The sequence below is a fragment of the Spinacia oleracea genome, chromosome 6, assembly GCF_020520425.1.
Source record: "Spinacia oleracea cultivar Varoflay chromosome 6, BTI_SOV_V1, whole genome shotgun sequence".
Classification (NCBI taxonomy): Eukaryota; Viridiplantae; Streptophyta; class Magnoliopsida; order Caryophyllales; family Amaranthaceae; genus Spinacia; species Spinacia oleracea.
Window position 1 is genome coordinate 12,893,019 of NC_079492.1, and position 23,337 is coordinate 12,916,355.

General features: G+C 36.1%; 1 protein-coding gene and 1 long non-coding RNA gene across 6 annotated transcripts; both read left to right on the top strand.

Moving 5' to 3' along the window:
* The first annotated feature begins 749 nt into the window (after positions 1 to 749).
* Positions 750 to 13,177, top strand: LOC110775936 (uncharacterized). Of its 5 annotated transcripts, none has more exons than XR_008923823.1 (6): positions 750 to 1,599; positions 2,995 to 3,086; positions 7,278 to 9,251; positions 9,794 to 9,903; positions 11,885 to 12,084; positions 13,008 to 13,177. It is a non-coding gene; the product is annotated as an uncharacterized lncRNA (long non-coding RNA). The 5 variants fall into 5 exon arrangements; XR_008923824.1 differs by having other exon boundaries at positions 11,951 to 12,084; XR_002529914.2 differs by lacking the exon at positions 9,794 to 9,903 and having other exon boundaries at positions 751 to 1,599.
* Positions 13,178 to 19,376: 6,199 nt separating this feature from the next.
* Positions 19,377 to 21,544, top strand: LOC110775937 (putative cysteine-rich repeat secretory protein 5). The gene is made up of 2 exons (XM_021980534.2): positions 19,377 to 20,242; positions 21,268 to 21,544. The coding sequence occupies exons 1-2, from the start codon at positions 19,405 to 19,407 to the stop codon at positions 21,345 to 21,347; spliced, it is 918 nt and encodes a 305-aa protein (XP_021836226.2). The 5' UTR covers positions 19,377 to 19,404; the 3' UTR covers positions 21,348 to 21,544.
* Positions 21,545 to 23,337: the final 1,793 nt, after the last annotated feature.

Consider the following 23,337-nt stretch of genomic DNA (forward strand, 5'->3'; position numbering starts at 1 on the left):
AATATAGACGTCTGGTTGGTCGTCTGATATATTTGGCCGTGACTAGGCCTGACTTAGCATATTCGGTGCATATTCTGTCACAATTTATGCAGGCACCAAAGGAGGAACATTGGGAAGCTGCATTGAGAGTAGTACGCTATTTGAAAAAGTGTCCGGGCCAGGGAATTTTATTGCGTTCTGATAGCACACTCAGACTAGAGGGGTGGTGTGACTCGGACTGGGCAAGTTGCCCTTTGACTAGACGGTCGTTGACAGGATGGTTTGTGCTACTTGGTCTATCCCCGGTGTCTTGGAAGACTAAGAAGCAACATACAGTTTCTCGCTCTTCTGCAGAAGCAGAGTATCGTTCGATGACGGCGTTGACATGTGAGTTAAAGTGGTTGAAGCAACTCCTTCGAGACTTAGGAGTAGAACACAAACAAGGTATGAGTGTGTTATGTGATAGCCAGTCGGCACTTCACATTGCACAGAATCCCGTTTTTCATGAACAGACGAAACATATTGAGGCAGACTGTCATTTCAAACGAGACGCAATCAAAGAGGGAATTATTTTTCTATCATATGTGTCTACAAAGGTGCAATTAGCAGATATTTTTACTAAGGCGTTAGGAAGGCACAATTTGAGTTTTTTCTTGGCAAGATGGGCATTCAAGATCTACATGCTCCACCTTGAGGGGATGTTAAGATAAGATATAAATAGAGCAGTTAGAGTACAAGTAGTACTCTAATGTGAGTAGAATTATATTATGTATAGGAGTAGTACGTAGAGTTTGAGCAAGGAAACTAAATCTTATGTACAGAGTACTATATATTCTGGGATGCAATATCAATAAGATGATGAATTGAGATTAATTTAACAAAATTGCATTATATGGGTCAAAGAGAGTCAATTTTATTTTCAATAACACCAAAACAAGCAGCCACATTATCTTTGTCTTAACCTACACCACTCCCTTCTTAACCCACACCAAACCTCAAACTCTCTCTCCTCTCCAATCTGCCCAACAACACACAGCAACAACAACCACAACCTTCCATCATCGTCAACCGAGACGCAGCCAGCCTACCACTTTCATCATCGTCATCAACAACAACCGCCGACCACAACCAGTGCCGAAACCGCAACCAAATCAGCCAAAAAGTCATGCAAAACAGAGGAAAAAAAGAGAATTTATGTTTGGTCGAACCCGAATTGTGTCCGACCGAACCCAAGATTTAGAAGTTTCTGACATGGTCGGGTCCGGACGAACCCACCGTATGTTCGCCCAAACCAGAAACGGGTTCGCCCGAACCTCCATTAAAGTTCGGTCAAACTTTTGAGCGCGGAATTGTTATACGGATTAATGAAATTCTATGGCCACGATTCAATTGATGATGGTCGGCTGCGATGAACGATGATTGATGATGGTCCAACATGGACGGTTATGATGATGATCAAGTGACGATTGATAGAACGGTGATGGATGATTGATGATGAGCGGCGGATGAAGATGATGATGAGAAGCGATGACGGTAGATGAATTGATGATAAGGAACGGAGATGCGAAGAATAGAGGAAGACGAAGAACAAGTCTTGCTTGGTTTTGATATTGAAAAAAGGTGGGCTGATTTCATTGGGCCCAAGGGGCTGATTTGTTTTTCATCAAAAAAAAAGAAGCTAAGGGATAACTTATCTCTTCCTTTTTCCTTCTTTTTACTTTTTTTTTCTAATTAATTTAGTTTTAGTTTTTCCTTTTTTTTTTTTTTCCTCTTTTCCTCTTTTCCTTCTTTTCTTTTCTTTTTCTCTTTTTATTTTCTTTCATTAGTGTAGTAGTATAAATAGAAAAGGAGGGCAGAAAATTAGGGGAATGTACATAATTAGTCTTTTTCTTAGGGTTTAGGGTTTATGCTTAGTTTTTTAAGAGAGAGAAAGTGAGGAAAAATCAAGGCAAATTTGGGGCTTTTCAAATTCAAGGGACTACAACTTGTTTTTGATGATCAACCAATTAATCAATGAGCAATTTCTTACTCTCTTTCCTTATTTATTGCTTTTATTTATTATTTTGATTAGTTTAATTGTTTTTGCTTAATTTCATGTTCATGATTTAATTAGTTACTTTATTCTTTAGATTAATGTTTAGTTTCATGTTTCTAGTTGTTAATTTCTTTAAATTTCCGATTTTTATGTTTATGGAGTAGTGTCATTGGTTAAGGTTTGGGTGAAAACTCAACCATGATTGATTTGGGGATTTGAGTTCGAAATTATAGATTTTGCATGATTAAATTATTCCATGTTTGAATGTACTCAAGCTTTGTTGCATATGAATTGATCACTTGTGTGTAGCATTGAAATTGGGGTAGTCGGCCTTGGGAAATCAAGGGATTGTGACTTTGTGTTGACTATTTGTTGGTTGATGTTTAATTTACCTAAGAGTGATAGAGTGTAGGATGGGAGTCCGCATTTTGTCATCCTAAGAAAGGATTCGCCTCGGGAGATGATTGGAGTCCATAATTGAACCAACATTTCATTCATGTAGTGTTTATGCATTATCGTCCCTAGCTAGTTTTGGTCCTCTTATGCTTGTATCATGATTGGTTGGTGTTTGATCCTCATTCCCTAACCTCGTTTGTCTTTAGTAGTTAGTTTAGTTAATTTAGTTTTAGTTGGTTAGTTGACTTTCCAACTCGTTCCGACCTAGCTTGTTGTTCGATTAGCACAATCTAGTGCACCTTAGTCCTTGTGGATTTCGACCCTTACTTATCGCTTTACTTGTGTTTAGTGATTAGTTTAGGTAATTTGTTTGATTAGGAGAGACTAGTAACGACCTAGTTTTCCCCAATTCATCTTTCAAATAGAGAACTTCATTTCATTCTCCTCTTGCAGACTTCTGCTTGTAATTTAAGCCCTCGGTTCACTATGCTCTCACAAGTCTAACTATTTGTAGAGCTCCAGAACTTTCTTTAGTGCAGATCAACTTTGACTCATGACTCATATAAACTTTTCTCTAATCGCAGAATTTTTTAAGCAATCAAGAAATATCAGACAAGCATTATTGAACAAGTAAATGACTAGACAAGCATCTTAAGGATCGGAAAAGAAACAAGAGGTAAGCTACTATGAACTTATGAAGTTGTCAAGCTTCAATATTCACAATAATACTTAATGTTTGAGAAAAAATTTATTGGTTTCTTGAATGGATACACTGATCCAAGGATGAGGATAGGAAAAATGTAGAAAAAAATTAAACAGCTTATGGACATGATTATGATTATATAAGGACATATTGAACTAGATGAATATGGTACATTCCAAGTTTCCACGGACATGATTATGGTACTAAAGAAAGCATTCAAGTTGAACATTTATGATTCATGGGAACTGGATAGCATACCAACATTATCATAATATTCTTATGTCTTTTTATCTCACTTTGATCTGTAGCACAAGGATCAAATTTGGGCTAAGAAGCTCCTGTACAATTGAACTATTATGTAAAGCTAACTCAGGTATATGCTAGCCAACATCTTAAACTCACAAACAACACAACATAGAGCAAAAAAAACCCACAACACATTTCATCATTCATTTCGGCAGCATCTCCCCATAAAAAGCTTGTATTTACCCCACCCCCACAAGTATGTATTCAAAATAATTTCGATTTAACTTCAAATATTAAATATTACCTTTTTATGTCAAGGATTCTAGGCCACTTTTCTCCATGATTAACTTAAGCTTTTGTTCCAGTTCTTCTTATTTCTTCTTAGCTTCATTTTCCTTTCTCAAAGTTTCAGCTTTATGATGCTCAAAATTCAGCTCGCATCGTGTTGTTCTCATTCTGGAGTTGCACTACATTAACTTCCAACTCAGCCCTTCCTTTCTTCCCGTACTTGGACAACACCGGGTGACCTTTACCTAACCCCGTGCATAACCTTGTAACACCCTAATAATTCCTTGCTTTTTATAAAATATTTTCCAACTTAAAACACAGGAATTACCAAGATATTACCGCCACCGTGATAACGGCTAAGGCTATTTACCAGAATTACGCAGCGGAATTAACTAACTTTCAAACACATTAAATAAATATTTAATGGTTGTTAAAACAAGTTGGAACCACTGAGGCCCAATCCAAAGTAATAAACCATTTAAAATCCATTAACTGAAAATAGTAGTCATGACTTTAAAATAAAAATAAAGAGTTTATAAATTACGGAAAAATAAACCCTCACCTCGAATCCCATGATAACTTCTCCCGCAAGTTATCTCTACGAACCTGCTTTATTAGAAATCTACTCCCCAACAATGCAAATGCAATTGATGGATCATCATAGGGTCATTAAGGTGAAGGCCATGGCCGGAAGACATGAAGCACGAAGTCAGCGAAAGCTGAGTACGAACAAGCTAGAATAACATTCGATCCTAACATGCTTCACTCGACAGTTTAAATAATCAATCATGCAAAAGCCATATAATAAACAATTAAACATGGAGACAGACTCGACACATGACACGACTCTTGACTCACAGTTTAATAAAAAGTAGCTTCGAACGGGTAAAGTAAAGTATCCTCAAAAGGAAAGAAAAGGGTGATGGGAGCCCACCATACACCAAATAATAATAAGTCGGACTCCTACCGACAGTCGGATCCTACCGACGGAATTCCAATGCACAACGGCCTAAAAAGAAAGAATGAAACAACGTCTTGTATCATTCGAGGAGTACAAGTTTTCCGGCAAGTCTCCCCCCCATTGTTCATACTCAAGGTATATACGTTCCAAGAGTTTTGAAGCTCTTTTGGGTTATACTTTACATTAATTAATACGTTATGTTCAAGGCAACTCAAGACACAACATACAAACAATTCAACAATTCAACAAAACAACGATCACTCTTCAATATTTTACTTCTTTTAGGACTTGTGATCAAACATAGACTCAAGTGATATTACTCCCATTGTTCCTTCTCAAAAACACTGTTTGAGATAACCCGACATTGCCTATTAACAAGCGGGGTTTGCCCTTAGCACGAATTGTCCTTAATTCAATTCACATAGACTCTTCAACATATTCTACCCCTTGGTAGAATATATGTTGCTCACTGGCAACATTCGATTGACTCAATAATTATGCTAGACGTCCTGTACTATAGCATAACAATAATAACAACTTGCATGCCCACTACTCATACATGCAAACTAACTTGAACAACATGCTTGACATAATTCAACGATTATAAAAGTCCATAACATGATAGTTCAACAGAATCTATAAAGCATAATTCAATTCATAACATGCTCGTTCGCATAGATTCAACAATAACAACAACATGCTCGTTCTCAACATTAAACATGAATTCATAATAACATATTCATTCCCAATCATCAACATGAATGCATAACAACATGTAATTTCACATGATTCGCATTCAATACACTTCATAAAGTCCTCAAGGGATGGGTGGTCACCCTAGTCTTGTACGTACCTGGAATACCTAAGTACGGGGGCCACTGTGCGAATCACGACTCACTAGAAATCAACTCCTATAAACACAATGGAGAAACTTAATTATTAATCATGTTTACTAAATTTCCAGCAACTATTTAAGATTCTAAAACCTTTGTTTTAATTAGAAATTAATCGTTATTAATTAAATTGATAGTCTCAAATAGTCAACTCAAGTCCTAGTTTAAAAACATTGACTTTTGCCCTTAAAATCATTACAAATCAACACTTTAAAGCTTTATAATAAATCTGAAAATTAAGATTGATTCTCATAATTTAAATCATCATTAAATTATGTAAATCAATTGCCTGTACAGTTGGGATTAAAACCCTAGTAATAAACAATCATAAAAACTATGTTTTGGTAATAAAAATTGACACTTTATTATTATATTAAATCTGAAAATAATAACTCTTCTAATTAAAATCAACCTCATGAATTCAAATACGAAAAACATTAAAACACGATGTTCACAACCGTTCCCAACAATTTAAATAATCCAAAACAATAATAATTTAATAATTTAAAAACGGAATTTGGAAAAGGTTAAAAGTATACGGAGTATGAACGATAAACAAAAACAAAACACACACACAACACAATTGTGTTGCGTGTGGGCAGCGGCACAAGGCAGCACTCGTCAAAGGCGGGGCGAGCCAAGCTCGTGGCTTGCTTGCGGCCGAAGACAAGGGCGGAGGGAGGAGAAGAGAGATATTACTGCAGCAGGATTTTAGAACGCTCATAACTTCTAATCTATAACTCGGAATCGATTGATTCTTGAGGAAAAGTTCAATAAATTTTCGAGATCTACAACTTTTAAGAAGAAGCCCTTTTCTGAAAACGGACGGAAGTGGGTGAAAAACGGTCAAACATAAGTTCGACGAAAGAAAGAGAATATAGGGTTAGGGTTTTACTTTTAGGTTTAATGAATAATAGTGAGGGATTTTGAGGGTGAGCACTTATATTTACAGGCTTAGGAAACTCAAAGATGGGCTAGGCTTTAGGATTCCCTTTCGGGCTTCATTAAACATAAGATGGGCTTGCTTAGTTTGTTTGGACTTGAACTTGGAATTGGATTGGGCTAGATTAATTTAAAATCATTTTACTTTTGAAACCCAATTAAATTCCCAATGAAATAATAAATTCGTTTGGTAATTAATTAAAAATAATAAATATTCTAATTAATTAAAAATACATTTAAATAATATTTAAATGTGATTTAAATTCTAAAAATCATAAAAATACTTTATAAATATAATAAAATATATTTATAAATACAGAAAAATACGAGGTATTACAACCTGGACGATATCCAAAAACTTTTTCATAGGCCACATCTACGGAAATATTATATGCACCTTTCTCTCCAACTTCTTTCTCATGCAACTGTTTAAACTCATTGTACTTATTTTCAGCCTCGTCATCAAACTTCCCATTTCGTGCCTATCGATAATATAAAAGTAAGAAGAGAGAAAGCATGCAAATAACGGACAGACAATTGCTTAATGTACAATGCAATGCAGTGGGCAAATTAATACCTCTTTGTCTTGTCCCATAACTTCAAATACATAGGGTCGCCATTAGCTTGTGTTGATGTAGTTGCATTTGAACTAGATGCATTTGTGGCATCGTTCTTCTCTTCACGCTCATTACTACCTGCCTCTGCCTCAAGTTCCATTAGAGGAAAAAACCTTATAAGTTGCTCATCAAAAGTTGCCCTTATACAACAAGAGCAACTTATAATGGTTAAAAAAAAAATTAAATGAATAATAACTTTCCCTCCAATTTGAAACAGGGCAACTTAAGACCTAAGCAGTTCACGCAATTCACATCTTTCCCATCATTTTGCAGCAGTCACGTTCCGTACGTACCTCTCCATACTCACGTCTCCTTCTTCTCTCGTCCACACTCAACCCTCCGGCCACCATCACCGCGCACCATCACCACCGCCTCCAACGTCCGACCGTTCTTCTTTACCGGCCTCCAACCACCGGCGCGGCGCAGTGCTTCTTCACTGTTCTTCTTCCCTGGCCTCCAACTAGGGTTGTTCTTCTTCACCGGCCTAGCTGCGCCACTTCACCGGCGACGAGGCACTGCGCCTCCTCTTCACTGGCCTCCTCTGAGGCTCTGCTTCATCTTCACCGGCGACGAGGCACTGCGCCTCCTCTGAGGCTCTGCTTCATCTTCACCGGCGACGAGGCCCCACACTGTGCCTCCTCTGCTCGGAACCCTAGATTTTCTTCCTGGCCATGGCGACCGATTCCCAAAACTCTCACCGCAAGCACAACTGCTCTCTCACAGATGATGATTCACCGGAAAAATCCAAGCGCCACAAGCACCGCCACCATCGCCGCCATCGTCATCACCACCGCCGTAGCAGCTCCAAGCACAAAAAAGATGAAATCAAGGAAACATCGAGGAAGTAGCGGAGGAGGTGACCAAGCCGCCTCATCTTGTCGATTATGATATGGAGGAAGGTGAGATAGTTGACGATGAAGGTGGTGTTGTTGCCGAAGCTGAAAAGAAGGTTGGTTCGGATGTCGAATCAGGTGAATTTAAGACCGGAGATGATTCTTTCATGGTGTGTTCTCATTTTCCCTCTTTTAAATTTTCTTGCTTAATAAATTGAATTTACTCCTTGATTATGCTAATAATTAGAGTTTAATTTGAAAAATAAATTGAATTCAGGACTATTTTTTAAAAATATTTCTTGGATTGCTTTTATGAGCTAAGCCAATTTAGAATTTTTGATATAGATTTCATTTAGTATATACATTGGATTTGATTAATGGGGCATCCTAGACTCTAGAGGCGACTACGTAAAAAGACCGCCTGCCTTCTAATAGGGCGAATCATGAATCCAGAAGCCAATGGTTGTCACTTGTCAGTTTGTAGAAATACACAGCATGAAATCTTAATTAGTTTGTAGAAATACACAGCATGAAATGCTTACTGTATGGCCTCTGGTTCAGTTCAACCATTTGATATAGCATCCACACATGCGCCCATTGTGGAATCCATATTTTTAATGGTGATAGTTATGAAATAAAATTGAATGGTTCAAGGTATGAGTATAGAGTCTATAGACCTCTCGTGTCCTAGTTTAGTTGTAGTTGAGCTGATAACACCGAATATGTCTTTTGATAATGTAATTTCTCTGTACCCTCAGTTCTCCTATACTCATATAAATCTCATGAGAATGAGACTACGCGAGTTGCTTCTTCATGTCCTCCCCCCCCCTGTTCGTCATGAAACTGAAATTAAAGTGTTTAATCTAGAGAAGTAAAGCCTAAAATCTCATCCTAATCTATCCTAATCTACTGCTCTCTACTGCTGCACTATTCTATCGCTACTGCTTGCTATTCTCTCCCCCAAAAACTGATTGCCTTTCGAACTGGTCAACCCAGGTCAACTTTGGCCAAGTTATTGCTGGCAGTCAGTCTGGTCTGGTGTTGGCTTTTTCTGTAGTCCAGGTCATAGGGATATGGGTGGGTTTCCAGTTCAGGTCTGCTTTGGAATGGGTTATATTTCAGGTCTGCTTGGTCAACTTGTCCTAAGTTGACTTTTGATGTTTTTGCTTTTCTTGCCAAGTTTTGTTTTTTTCTCTCTGTTTTGTACTTGTTTTGACAGGAGAGCAGAGAATGCAGCACACAAACATAGTTGAAAGCTTCAACAAGTGATTATCAACAAAACAACAGTAGGGATTATTACAACTTTTAAGTACTTCATACGCTCCAAGTCTTCTTTGTTTACAACTTCTTCTGCTAAGGTAATAATTTTTAAATTTTAAATGCAAATATATAGAATGTGCAGTTGGAGGAATAATAGATGTGCAATATTACACAGAACCCTAATTGGGTATCCCAATATTCGCATGTCATATACTCGAAGTCCGCGAACCAAGACATATATGCTTAATTATTCACTACTACATAAACGAGCAAACGCAACGGTTTAATGCAACAGTCAAAGCTAATGTAACGGTCTGTTGCAACGGTTATGGCTAATGCAACGATATTGACAACGGTTTAATCTATTGCGACGGCATTATGCAACAGTTAGGTAGAACCGTCGCATTAGACAGTCAAATGCGACGGGTGTCTTGGCTATTACAACGGTTATTGTTTACCGTTGAATTAGTTCTTTTTCCCTCAGTCTTCCCCAATTTTCCTCAAAATTGAAACCCTAGTCATTTCATTTGCACGCAGCAGTGTCTCTCTCTCTCTCTCTCTTTCCTCAAAATCTAAGGGTACTAGTACCACTACCTGAATTCCGATGGTCGAAGTTCACTTCTTCCCCTAAAAATTTCAGATCTGCCCAAGCTCGATTTCAAATTACTTTTCCATTAAAGAAGAAGGGTGAAAATTAACAAAGAAACGAGGGTGAATTCAATTAAGAACTCAATTCTCAATCAGTACAAGGTTCTTTTCCATATCTTTCCCTCTTAGTTTTCTTAATAATCATATTTTATGCTTAATGTTTTTAGAAATCTACGGATATGTTGGCATATATATGACATTCTATGTAGATTGGTTCGTTTTTTCTTCGGTATTTTTTCTACCTTTAACTGATTTTGTTTGATTGTTGATGAATTCGTGTAGTTTTGGATGCATTGTTGCTGGTTTTATATAGATTAGACATAGGATTAACTATAAATTCCAAACAATTGAATTGCAGTTTTATTGCGCTCTTCCAAATGTTTCTTCTGTTGGATTAATTGTCGTTGTAAATTAATATTAGGAAATACTCAAAATAAATTGTTGAATTAGGTTCAACCATCTAGTTAACGGACATTGTTTACTGGGACTTTGGAGATAATTACACTTACATGTATCATGTAGGAAACATATGGGGCATATTTTAATTGATTGAGTGGACACTAGTCATACAGTTTTAGGGAAGTACTAAATTTGTTTATTTAGTTCATTTTGGGACTAAGGCTTTGTTGTTGTTGTTGTTGTTGTAGTTGTCAGAAATGCGTTGAAATATTAACTATGTTTATTAGTGAAATGTAAGACAACAATCCAACAAACATCCGTATAGACCATAAGTCAGTGTTTGGATAAATGTATGGTTGTCTTAAATTACAGTGTAAGTGCCTGAGAATATTGCAGTTGAGAACTTTCTCAACAACATAATGGAATCTATATCCGAGATGTTAAAAAACAGAAGTCTGGTTTCTTTTTTGAGGAGGATGTATCCAATCTTCTCTTTTCTCAATTTAAGTTTCTTTTTGGACGTCATGGTTTTATTTTTCCATTCAGATTGCAGGACATTAATAAAGAGATCAATGAGTTGAAACTGTTAATAAACAATCGTGGCATGCTTGTTGGCTATTTAGTTCCTTAAGAGGTTTTGAATGACAACTTGAACTTATTGGAGTTTGGTAGGTTTTTACCTCAGCTCAGTCAGCTAGAGAAGTGGAGCCAATTAGTGCAGTGCAACTTTCTGTTATTAGCAAGAAAATGAAGTTAAACATGGAATTTGCATTATTAAAAAGGGAATTGAATTCTCGCTACCTTAATGGGGCGTTGGATTGTGATTTTGGTATTTTATAGTAAGCGGTTGAACATAATTTTCGAGTATTAGATGTAGATGTTTATGATATCTGGGTAATTCTCGTGACTTGCAGTGTGGATATAAAAGGTAAAGAATGATGAGAAGTTGTTGAATTCTAGGAATAAGTTCTACTGTATAGACTACAAAGTACTAATATACAAACAAAACAAGATGATTAGGTAAACTTGCTTGAATGATCTATTATTGACCTCTTCCTAGAACGTTCTTGAGCTTTCATATCTCTTGGAGAGTTGGATGGACCTTAATTCTCACTTTAGGTTCTTAGTGATATTGTGGGGTTATTTTTTTAGTTTTGTCGGTTTTGTTTAGGGAATTGTGATTAGCTTAAGCATTTCACTAGTGTCATGGTTGATATTTTTATTACTAAAAATGATCTCTTTGCAACACTAACTTCTGGATTAAACTCTGACTCTCCTTATTATATAATTTCTAGGCATGTATTAGAAAAAGAAAGCAACTTAACTTCAAAATTATACTAGCCGTTAGACTTGCAGTTATCATTTCCACATGTGAATGGTAACATGGTTCAAGAAAATTTCTGCTAGCTGAACATAATGAAAAATTGTAATACTTTTCACATAGGTAACCATCTATAGAACATGTGCCTTAAAATGTTGTACAAGTAGCAACTCATCTAAATTGCAATACTGAAATGATACTATTGAGCACTCCGTGATTGGAAAATAATAGAAGGGACTCATTATAGTTTTATTATGTTCTATAAAACATCCAGGTGTAAGGTTTTGCTAGATCTTATAACTAAATTGTGTACTTTTATTGTAACTTTGCTTTCTTGAAGTATGAGTTTGTCTTCGTGTCCAGGTTACTTGTTAGATGGTTATTTACCGAAGAGTTTGTTATCATTGGTTTTTCAATTCGCGTGCACAGTTGCTTCAAGTCCGATAAAGAAGTTCAGCCAAAAGAATTATTATAGCTTGAGAAAACGTGGTCGAGAGAAATTGAATTAGTTTCGAGTATTGAGCTGCACGTACTAGTATTGGAGTGAAAGTTTCAAATTATTAGTAAGTTATTCCTATCTATTTTACTAACTATTGTAAATAAATGTCATATTTCATATTTTCTTTTGTTCAACTATGCATTCTTTAGTTTGTCATTTTTTTCTCATTCCAAAGATTCTCACTTGTGATTTTTTCTCTCCCCTCTTTTTTTTTTTTAGGATTTTATGGACAAAGTTTTTTTTATTCGTTGTAGTGGTTAATTGGTACGTTTCTTTGGGACAGGAACTGCCTAGTCTTTGTAAGGCTTGAATGGCTTTTACTCTAAAATAAGTTGTCTAGTGTGGAACACGTCCTCGATTCATAGTCACAGCTCACAGAACATTCATGGTGATGAATTAACCTGAATAGATAGATGTAAAATTAATAGGCTATGGTTCGGTTTCTTCTTCCAACAATGTACCTAATTTGAAAGATGTTGTCGAAGAAGAAACAAAATATGCGCCATCACGGGGAATGTAGATATATCTATGAATGAAATGACACCTTTTCTAGCATATTGATGTTACTGTATAATGTAGATATTTCTTCCTTGTTTTAAATTCCATGATTTACGTACCTAGGTTTTGAACTTTTGATCATGTTATTGTGGATTTGTGGTACTCAGCCTAAGCCTTCAAAATGTGATATTTAGTATTTAAACTAACTCATGGGAATTGGATATTCTTGCAGTCATTATGAGCAAATTTTCCTCCAACAAAAGAAATATCCGTGTTGAGATATGAGTAGATATCATTTTTATCGTAGTGATTGAATGAGAAGATTTCATTCTTGAGGGCTTAATTTGTGGATTACACAATTGTTTGTTCGGGTTGTAACTTATCGTATGGAACCCACTATAGACGCACTTCAAGCCGACGCGTGTTTATTATCATTTTTATCTTCTGGAGATAGTTTTATCTAATTTTCTAATTTTTTTTAAAATACAGGTTATTGAAGAACAGACGGGGATTGGACAAAGAAGAAATATCACTTTTGGTGGTGGGTCTCATCTGTGTAATTGCTTTACTACTCCGTACTTTGTATATTGAAACAGTTGTACAACTATGTAAATATGTGTGGTTCTTTTAAATGAAATTTTCATCATTTGTTTGGGTTATCATTTTAGCAAATTATAATAAACATTAGATTAAAAATGCAGGGATATAATACCCGTTGCATTCTCACAAAAGAGTCAATGCTTTATCTAATGCAACGATTGCTAATAATGGTCATATATTATTGTTGCATTAGGTATAAATGGCCGTTTCATTTGACCTAGTGCAACGGTTCTTGATTAGTAGTGAGGACAGTTGCATTAGCTCTACTAGGCTGTTGCAATAGAACCTATTGCAACGGTTTAATGGTGGAGTCGGGTAACCGTTGTATTAGCCTTTATAAACTGTTGCATTAGGCCTAGTGCAACGGCGGCAACAACAACGGTTGAAGAACCGTTGTAATAGGCCAGTTGCAACGGTTTTTGGCCTTTTTGCAACGGTTTTCGGGCGTTGCATTTGATCGTTTATGTAGTAGTGATTAGTGGGTAAGAAGAAAGGACTATATTGAACCAACACATCTCACAAGAAACCAACCCAACTATGCAAGACAATATTAATTTGAGCCACTCTCAAACATTTTTCAACCGATGACACTCGATCCCGTGACCACTAATTCAAAATGTGAGTACCCCACCAACTTGTGTTAGTTAATCATGAGGAGTGCATAGTATGTCCAACTAGACAAGTAGATCAGTATTTGAAGTACATGTCCATCACATAAAAGTCAATATGCTATAAGAAAGAACAATGAAGTATACTAAACCAATTCATTAATACAACTAATACAAGTTAGTTAATGACTAATTACCCACTAATAATTAAGCATATATACTAAGCTAGAAACTTCGTGCATCCCTCAACAATTATAAGAAAAAGAAGACTTTAACAAAGAAGGATATAGTAACAATAGTTGATCTTGTCAAACTATTAATCTAAGTGTACTACTTACTTAATTAAACATTATCGATTGTATGTACAACAACTTTTAACGGATCAACCAAACTTCTATCGATAGATTTCTACAAGTTTTCTTCTCAACAATTAGCAAGAGTTTACAGTTTTTTGTCATCTAAAATTAAGACCGAGACGATGAAGCTCCAAATCGATCCTCGAATACTCTTCTTAATCCCCTTTTTCCTGTCCATAACACCAATTTCCTCTCAACAATTCCATTTTCACAATGATTACTGCTTAGATAATGTTGGTAATTACACAACGGGTAGCACGTACGAAGAAAACATAATCGGCCTTCTTCCTAACCTCGTAAAAAAAGCCTCCTTATCCCTTTTCAACAATCAAACAATCGGACGAGGCACGATCGACCAGACGTACGGCTTATACATGTGTCGAGGCGATCTCAACGTCGAGCAATGCCATGATTGCGTCGAGACCGCGTCAAAAACAATCATCGAAAAATGCCCCGTACAAAAAGAAGCCATCGTTTGGTACCAAGAATGTATGGTTCGATACGCAAATCGCCCCATTTTTTCCCAAGAAGAAGAGGGGCAAATGAGTTTTATTTGGAGTATACTAAACGTGGCCGAGCCCGATGAATTCGGGAAAATAATATCAACGACAATGGACGGTATAATCACGCAGGCGGCGTATAACGAAACTCGTCGAGGTTATGCTGTCGATCAAGTTAATTTGACGTTGTTAGAGAATGTTTACGCGTTCGGACAATGCACTCCTGATATTCTCGGTAGTCGATGTGAACGGTGTTTAAGAGCGGCGTTTAGGAATATGGGAGGGTGTTGTGGTACGGCGAGGGTATCGTTGGAAATGTACTTGCCTAGTTGTTGGCTTCGTTATGGTCACGTACCTTTCATTGGGGAATTTAGCAACAACGACAATAACACTGATACTAGCCCTGGTGGCGCTCTTGCCCCTACATCTTCGTCGGAATCAGAACCATTACCGAACTTTGACTTTCTCCCGCCAAACGATACCTCCGTTGTGCCGCCTCCAGCACGTTCAGGAAGTAGTCAGCTAACAAGCATAACAAACTACTTGATAGCGATGATGGCATTGACTGTTTCGTTTTTATGGATGGCTTGGTAAATTTTGATCTAAAGGCGTTTTTCGGGAGTGATGGTGTTCTGTACGTGTCAATTCAAATTTACGAGTGTATTTCCCTTGTTTATTTGTTTTTCGTGGCCATGGTAAATACCATGAACTAAATATATAGGGTGGTCCTATGATGGAAGGTAGAAACTTTTTACTTGGATCAATATTTTGTTGAGGAAGTGAAATGGATGAACTCATTCTGTAACAAATTTTATGTTACTTGTATTTATTTTTTTATTACAAAAATTATTTATTTTTGTGCTCCTTGAGAGCTTTTGTACTCGTTGTTTTGGTTGTTAAACTTTAAAATCTAGGACCAATAATATTGTTATGCATATGATAGGACGCATACTAAGCTAGAACAGATTAAACCCAAAGTGTATGAGCTATTCATGAGGCTATTTCATCTCCCCTAAATTAACAAGGTAGCATAACCTAGCTAACAAGCCTAACAAACTACTACGTATTTGATAGCGATGATGGTGTTGACTGTTTGTTTTTATGTATGACTTGGTAAATTTTGTGTAAAAGGTGTTTCCTGGGAGTGGTGCAGGCCCGGCTAATGGGCGGTCTAACCGGAGTCACATCACGGGGCCACAAAATTTTGGGGCCGAAATTGATGGTTAAACCCCAATATATTTTTAGCTTCTTTATTAAACAACAAAAGCATTTTGTCCCAGTTGGTAGGGAGGCAAAAGCAAGGAACTTGAGACCCAACAACCTTTCTCCCTTTTTTTTCTTTTCACTTTATTCTAGCTTTCCTTACTAAAAAATCACATTTTTGTCAAACATTTTCATTCTTTTCTGAAACTAACCCTTATAAAACGTAAATAAATTATTAATTTATTCTAGAATTTGTATAAACAAAAAAAATCAATATAATAGTTATGTATTTTACATTAAATAATTGTCTGTAAAAGTTTATAGGGGCCCAATATTTATGTTTAGCACAGGACCACCAAATAGCCGGAAACGACCCTGGAGTGGTGGTTTCGTGTATTAATTAGTATATATGAGTGTATTTTCCTGATTAATTGTTTTTCGTGGTCGTTTTGATGAAATTGGCAAGGCGGCCGTGGTAAATACGATGAACTGAATATGGTGCTTCTATTGATGGAAGGTAGACAATTTCTACTTCGATCAATATATTGATCGTGTTGTGGGAATGAAATTGATCAACTCATTTAATTTTGTAACAAATTTTACTGTATGTTACTTGTATTATTTACAAAATTTCTGTACTTTTGTGTTCCTTGAGAGATTCGTACTCGTTTTTTTGGTTGTTAAACTTTAAAAGCTATGACGAAAAATGTAGTTATGTGCGCCGCGCATATGATAGAACGCATACTAAGCTAGAACATAAATATATGTATTGTCACTGTAAAAAGTGATTCGTTCCAGTCATTGTTATCAGTTGAAAGGAGAGAAGCGGTAGACGTACTTGTGCTAATTAACTAGTTTATGATTACGCAACAGTTAATACTAATGGAGAAATTAAGCAAACAAACCAAGCATAAAGGGAACAAGGAAATTACTGTGGGAAACCCGACCACCAGAACAAAAACCCACCATTTCAATTGTAGTATTATGATGATGAATTGCAAGGGGATTTCAAGCTTTTATGTATTGTGGATGTCCATTAACACCTCTGACATTTTTATCCTATATAATACATATATGTGTTCACATTATGTTAATGGGAATAAGATCAAAATCACTCGTTTCTCTCTTCCTCTCTCTCCCTTTCTCTCTATTTTCATAATATCCACAACATTTTCCTATTTCTCCCATTTCTATTTCGGATGAGCGTTTGGTCAACGGACAAGCTAGCCTTATGTTCTATTTTGATCACCTTATTTCAAGAAAATTGAGTTCAGATAGATTCAAATAATTAAGTTTAAATAACTAAATTCATGTAAGTTCGGATAAAATGATTTTATAAAAAAAAAAAAAAACAAAAATCGGGTAAATAAAATGCACTATAATTCGACAATTCATGTGTTGGGTGCAACCATGCAAGTGAGCTTTAATCATATGAATATGCAATTTAATATTATGAATATGAATATGAATATGTCATCAAGAATGTCACCTTCGACCTAATAGATGGTTGACTTAACTATTTGCAACATCATCATCACTCGTACTCCGTACAATATAATATCAGAACATTCTCTTAATTACGTTTTATTAACATTTTGTTTATTCACGTACGAAAGCAAGAAATTGAAGATCATAATATTAGACCAAGTTAATCAATCCACTTATATAAATTATACTATTTCTAGTTTCTGATATCTGTAATAATTTATATGTAATGAATTATTCTCTTTGAATAATTCAACTTTAACGTTTAAATTAAACGATAGAATGTTAACAATTACGTAATATGAAGTACCGGCTATTAGTTTTTTTTTTTTGAAAAATTTGTAATTATTAATCCAACATTTACCCGATTTTCTTTAATTAAGCCTACCTATGCGATATTTCTAAATAATCCAACCTTTATGATCCAATTACTATTATTAAGCCTAACAAGTTACTAACCTGCTATAGGCGGTATTCACCCTTACGTGGCATATAACAATTATTATTTTTTTATTTTTTTCCCCTTATTTTCTTTAATTGCTATTTTAATTTTCGTTCCTCTCCCCTCTGCGATTTTTAGCTTCATCTCTGCATTTCTTTCCATTATTTCTCTTCTACCTCTTCTCCACCATTGTCGATCCCTCATACGGTCATACCTCTCCATTCGAAGTTCATCAAAAATAATCAGCAATTGCTATGGTTGGGGTAAAGCAATTGCCTGTTGGATCTGGATCTTCTTCAAATTCAAGGTTTTTTTTCTTTCTAAATTTTCAACAAGACCACAATAACCAACATCCCACAACATAAAAAAAAAAACTATATTATTGCAACAACTCGGGTTTTTACGAACTGGCCATCAAGGAAGCCCAAAATTCAAAATTTACCAAAAAAGGAACAAAAACGCTATGATTTGTAAGTTCACCTTCAATTGTACGATTTTGGAGACGAAATTTGAATGCGCGTGGGTGAAGTCACCTATTTCCACAAGAAAATCGATGATGATGTCATGAACTAGTACAATTGTGGTTGAAGCAGCAGTAATGGAGGAGAGAGGAATTGAAACACGGTACAGAGAAGAGAAGGGTTAAGGGTTTTTTGAAAAAAAAATGAAATCCTTGTTTAGGTGGCAAGTCATGATGACGTGTCCAATATTTTATGAGGGAAACCAACTTTAGGTTGTCAACGTTTTTAACATTGACTTTGTAGCAGGTAACCGGTCATCTAAGCTTAATAATAGTAGTTGGGTCATAAAGGTTGGATTATTTAGAAATATCGCATAGGTAGGCTTAATTGAAGAAAATTGGGCAAAGGTTGGATTAATAATTACAAATTTTCCTTGACTTTGTAGCAGGTAACCGATCATCCAGGCTTAATAATAGTAGTTGGGTCATAAAGGTTGGATTATTTAGAAATATCGCATAGGTAGGCTTAATTAAAGAAAACCGGGCAAAGGTTGGATTAATAATTACAAATTTTCCTTTTTTAAAAAAAAATTAGAAACAATATATGTTGATAATAATGTTTAAGGTATATTAGAACAACTCCAATGGCGAGTTACAATGTGGTGTGGCTAAGTTTGCCACATCAAAATTTCTAGCTACAGTTGATTTAAGCTACAAATTTTCACATTGATGGGCTACAATACCTTGTAGCCCCTATAACATTTAATTTAAACAATTTATTTATTTGAGCTACCCCTTTCTTGAGCTAGCTACCTACCCAAAATAGCTACTTAACTGCTGCTTATGTATTGTTGTACCAATTGTGAGCTACACGCTCACATCTTTTTTTTTTCTTTTTTTTTTGTGAGCAAGTCATTTTTTAACCATTGAAGTTGCTCTTGGATGTATAAGAAGACAAATTATTTTATATTAGAGCCAGATCAACTTGATGAACTAGAACTTGCTTTACTCGAACTATATAGAACTTGCGTGTGGATGCTAGCTAACTTAGTTGGTAAAGTTTAGGGTATGATACCCAAGACCTGAAATCACATCCCATCTACGCCATTTGTCGTCTTACGTTTAGTGGGCCTCTCTCCACCCTCCCAAAAATAAAAGTTGCGTGTCCCTACACACCTAATATATCCCCAAGTTATATACCAAGTAACTTGTAACCTCAACTGCTCAAATTCATGACTAAATCGAGAAAAATAGCCTCTTCTTTCCTCCTTAAAATGAAACTCGCCCTTTTTATCATCATTTCATCCTTTCTTATTATCTCCAAAGCTCAACTTACCTATATCCACCAAGATTGTTACGATAACTATGGAAGATACGGCCTTTTAAGCAACTATAGAGCCAACCTCGAAAGAGCCATCACCGAACTCACAACAACTGCAACAACCACCTACTTCAGCAACTACACCACCGGCATCGGCCAAGACAGAGTTAACGCCCTATATTCCTGTCGATACGATGTCTCCCCTCAAGTTTGCCAAAACTGCTTCGCTAGTACCACCAGAAACATTTCCTGGTGTTTTTCTAGTGTCGAAGGCCTCATCGCTTACGAGGAATGCACCTTACATTACTCGAACCGATCAATCTCCGGTCTCATGGAAGATCTACCCCGGTTATATCATTACAGTACCGGAGTAGAAGAAACTACCCGTTTTACCCTCGTATTAGAAAATACAGTTACTGATCTGATCACCACCGCCGCCTCTGAATTTCTTATATCGTCGCGGTACTTTGCCACCGCGACTGTGAGATATTCCGGTAGCGAAACCATTTACGCGCTAGCGCAGTGTAATCCGGATATTACCTCGTTTGAGTGTAGAACATGTTTGCGAACTGGTTTCGATGGGTTTACAAGTAATTTTACTGGCGCAAATTATGGACAGATTTTTATGACAAGCTGTAGGTTGAGTTATATATTGTCTAGTGAGGTGCCGAGTCGACCGTGGAGATTTGCGCAAACTTTTCTACAATTAAATCAACCGAGGTTTACTCCTCGATACTTCTCTTCGATAGGTATGATCAATTCGTCCATTTGAATTTAAATAGTGTTTATGGTGTGATGTTTGACTCTAATACGGTACTTTATTATGCTTGTTTTAGCCCTAGAGAATGTGTTATTGATTATCACACCACTTAGACTCCATTTTGTTCGACGACTTATTTCTACTTATTTCAAATAAAATGAGTTCACATAAGTTAAAATAACTTCATAAAATTTAAGTTTTTTTTCGGATACTTTCACACTATTAAGTTTATTTGAGACAAAATAAGTCGAATAGAACGGAGCCTCAATCAGTCCTTATACTAGATTGACTAGTCTTTATACATGGGATACGTGTTTGGGATTTTATCACGGTTATAAGCCTAATAAAACCATGTGGTCAACAAAGTAAATCATTAACATAAGCGGATTATTGATCAAAGGAAACCACTTATTAGAGTTGGGCATGGGACGGACCAGCTCGCAGCTAGTGGCCAGAGCCCCACCCATGCCCGAGAAAAATTGGTCTAGCACCGCACAAGAGGCATGTCGATGTGCCATGAAAGGTGCATAGACATTACTTTAGAAATTTGGCACGACCATGACAAGACGGCTCGCACGTTGGCGCGCTTAATTTTAAACAATAATGAAAATTCTAAAATTTAGTAAGAGAGCCCAGTAGCACGACACAATCAGACCCGAAAAGACATATGAGATGGGCATATGTAGCTTAATGCATAAATTAAGGAAAAACATTAAAGGATAGTTTATCGAACAATTACAAGCAAGTTTTGTTTTTTTAATTTTTCTTTTAACAAAGTAAACATCGATTGATGGAAGGAGAAATTGACAATTTATGTAACATCAAAAAATTTCAGGAGTTGACTATTGAAATAGAGGTTGATTTTTTTAATAATCAACTAGAATATTGAATTTTTCAATTGGCTGAGATTTAATAAGTTCTGTTCGATCATTCCATGACATCTTTGTTGAATGTGAACTATGACTTTGATAATCTTTATCCATCACCTCTTGAAGCCTCTACATTTGGATGCAGGAACACGAAGAAGTTCAATCGTTGGTGCAATAATAGCAACTATTATGAGTGTGGCATTATCTTTAAAGCTTCTGCAATAAGGAAGTAATAGTCAATCATGATCTTATGCTTCATTGTGCAAATGTATATGGCTAGCTTTGCCCCTACTTTTCGGGTGTGCTTTAATTTGTATCGTCTGCTTGATTGCTTATCCAATGTTTTTCTTCATATTCATATACTCAATATGCATGCAGCTTGTGTAGTGTATTTGCTTGGAATACTATCTTGTTTTCATTTATGATGTTTGTAAACTTGAATATTTCACTACAAGAATTTGTATCTTTAACGACAACTTAATTACGACGGGTCAAAAATCCCGTCGCAAAAGCCTTATGCGACGGGGCTAGCAACCAAACAAAGACGGGAACAACCGTAGCAAATGTCTTTTACGACAGGTTAACGACGAGATTTTTCATAAACGACAGCCCTCTTTTATGACGGATTCGCGACAGGAAATCCCGTCATTAATCAACGATTATTGGCCTTTAGTGACAGAATTTCCGATCTGTTGTTCCTAGGTTTTGGTTGATGACACACACACATATTGCAAACTTCCTGATTGTGATTGCTAATGACTTTAGACAGGTAAGTGCCTAAGTTCCTATTAGGATAGGAACTTGAATCAGATGTTGAAGTTCCTGATTTTACACTTGAAACAGCCACTGGAGTTCCTGAGCTGGAAGTTGTATCTGTTCCAGTTCGAAGTCACAAGAGGAGCAACACATTTTACATATCAAGAGTTTTACATGCCCACAAGAACAATTACAGACTCATGGCCACGAGTTCCTATGATAGCCAGAGAGTAACTCATCATTGTTCTAGAGCTGGAACGTCTGAAGCTTCTGAGTTGCAAGTTCCAGACAAAGGAAGAGATAAAAGTGTAGGTAGTCTACTGTACTTAGAATTTTATGTAAATATTAATTATGCTTAAGGTATATAGGGTACTCAAGGAACTTGTGATTTAATTAGGCCACTTATTTTACTGGAAGATATTTTTATGGAAAACAAGTAATTAAATAAAAATAAGTTTTTAAAAATAGAATCACGTTTTATTTTATTAAAACTTATTTTCCTAAAAATTCTCCTTAGTTTTTGTAAATAAATAAAATCTATTTTAAGGGAAATCTTTAGGGTTTGATTGAGTCAAACCACTAACTGCTTTTTAGCTAAAACGTGGGAAGTGGTCTTCCCCTTGTTCCTCAAGTCAAGGGACGTGGAGACCAAAGTGCTGGCAGTTAGCAGTTGAGGTTTTGAAGGGAACTAACCCTAGGGATAAACCTATAAAAGGGAAAATACATTTTCTGGAAAAATACACAAACATTCTAAGAGTTTGTGCTTTCCTAAACACGTATTATCAAAGATTTTCTAAAACAGTTTGTGTCCTAGTTAATTCAAAGTTCCTCAGTTCCTTATATTTATACCAAAGCATCATTAATATCTAGAGTTATCTAAACACGAATTGTATTTTGTATTAGTGAGGATAGAGTTATCCTGTAAAGACTTAGAGTTTAAGTCTGAGAGAGAGTGAAAGAGATAGAGTTGTAATCTGAGTAGATTACTGTGAGGAACACAAGTTAGAGAGAAACTTGTGTTGGAGAGTTATTGTAATCGAGGCATTACTATAATAAAAGAAATTCTCTTCTTGATTAGTGTCAAGAAGTTCTCACATTTGTTATTTTAATCTTTCTTGCTCTCAGTTTCCTTACTGTTCCTTAGTTTCAAAAGAAACTCTATCAAAGTTCGAATTACAATTCACCCCCCCTCTTGTGTGTGTTCCTACTGGAATATCAATTGGTATCAGAGCCAGTACTCACTCTACTACAAAAACCATGGTTTTTGGACGCCATGAGCTCGACGCTAGACTATGAGCGTTGGTGGAAAAAATTAGTTTCCGCTAATTGACGACGCTTTTTTTCGTCCAGTATACTCTAGCATTAAGCATCGCATAAACACGTGCAATCCACGTGATGTTGGCTAATTAGCAACTTTTTACTCCGCAGCTTCATCGTCACCTATTTCTTTGCCCGCAAA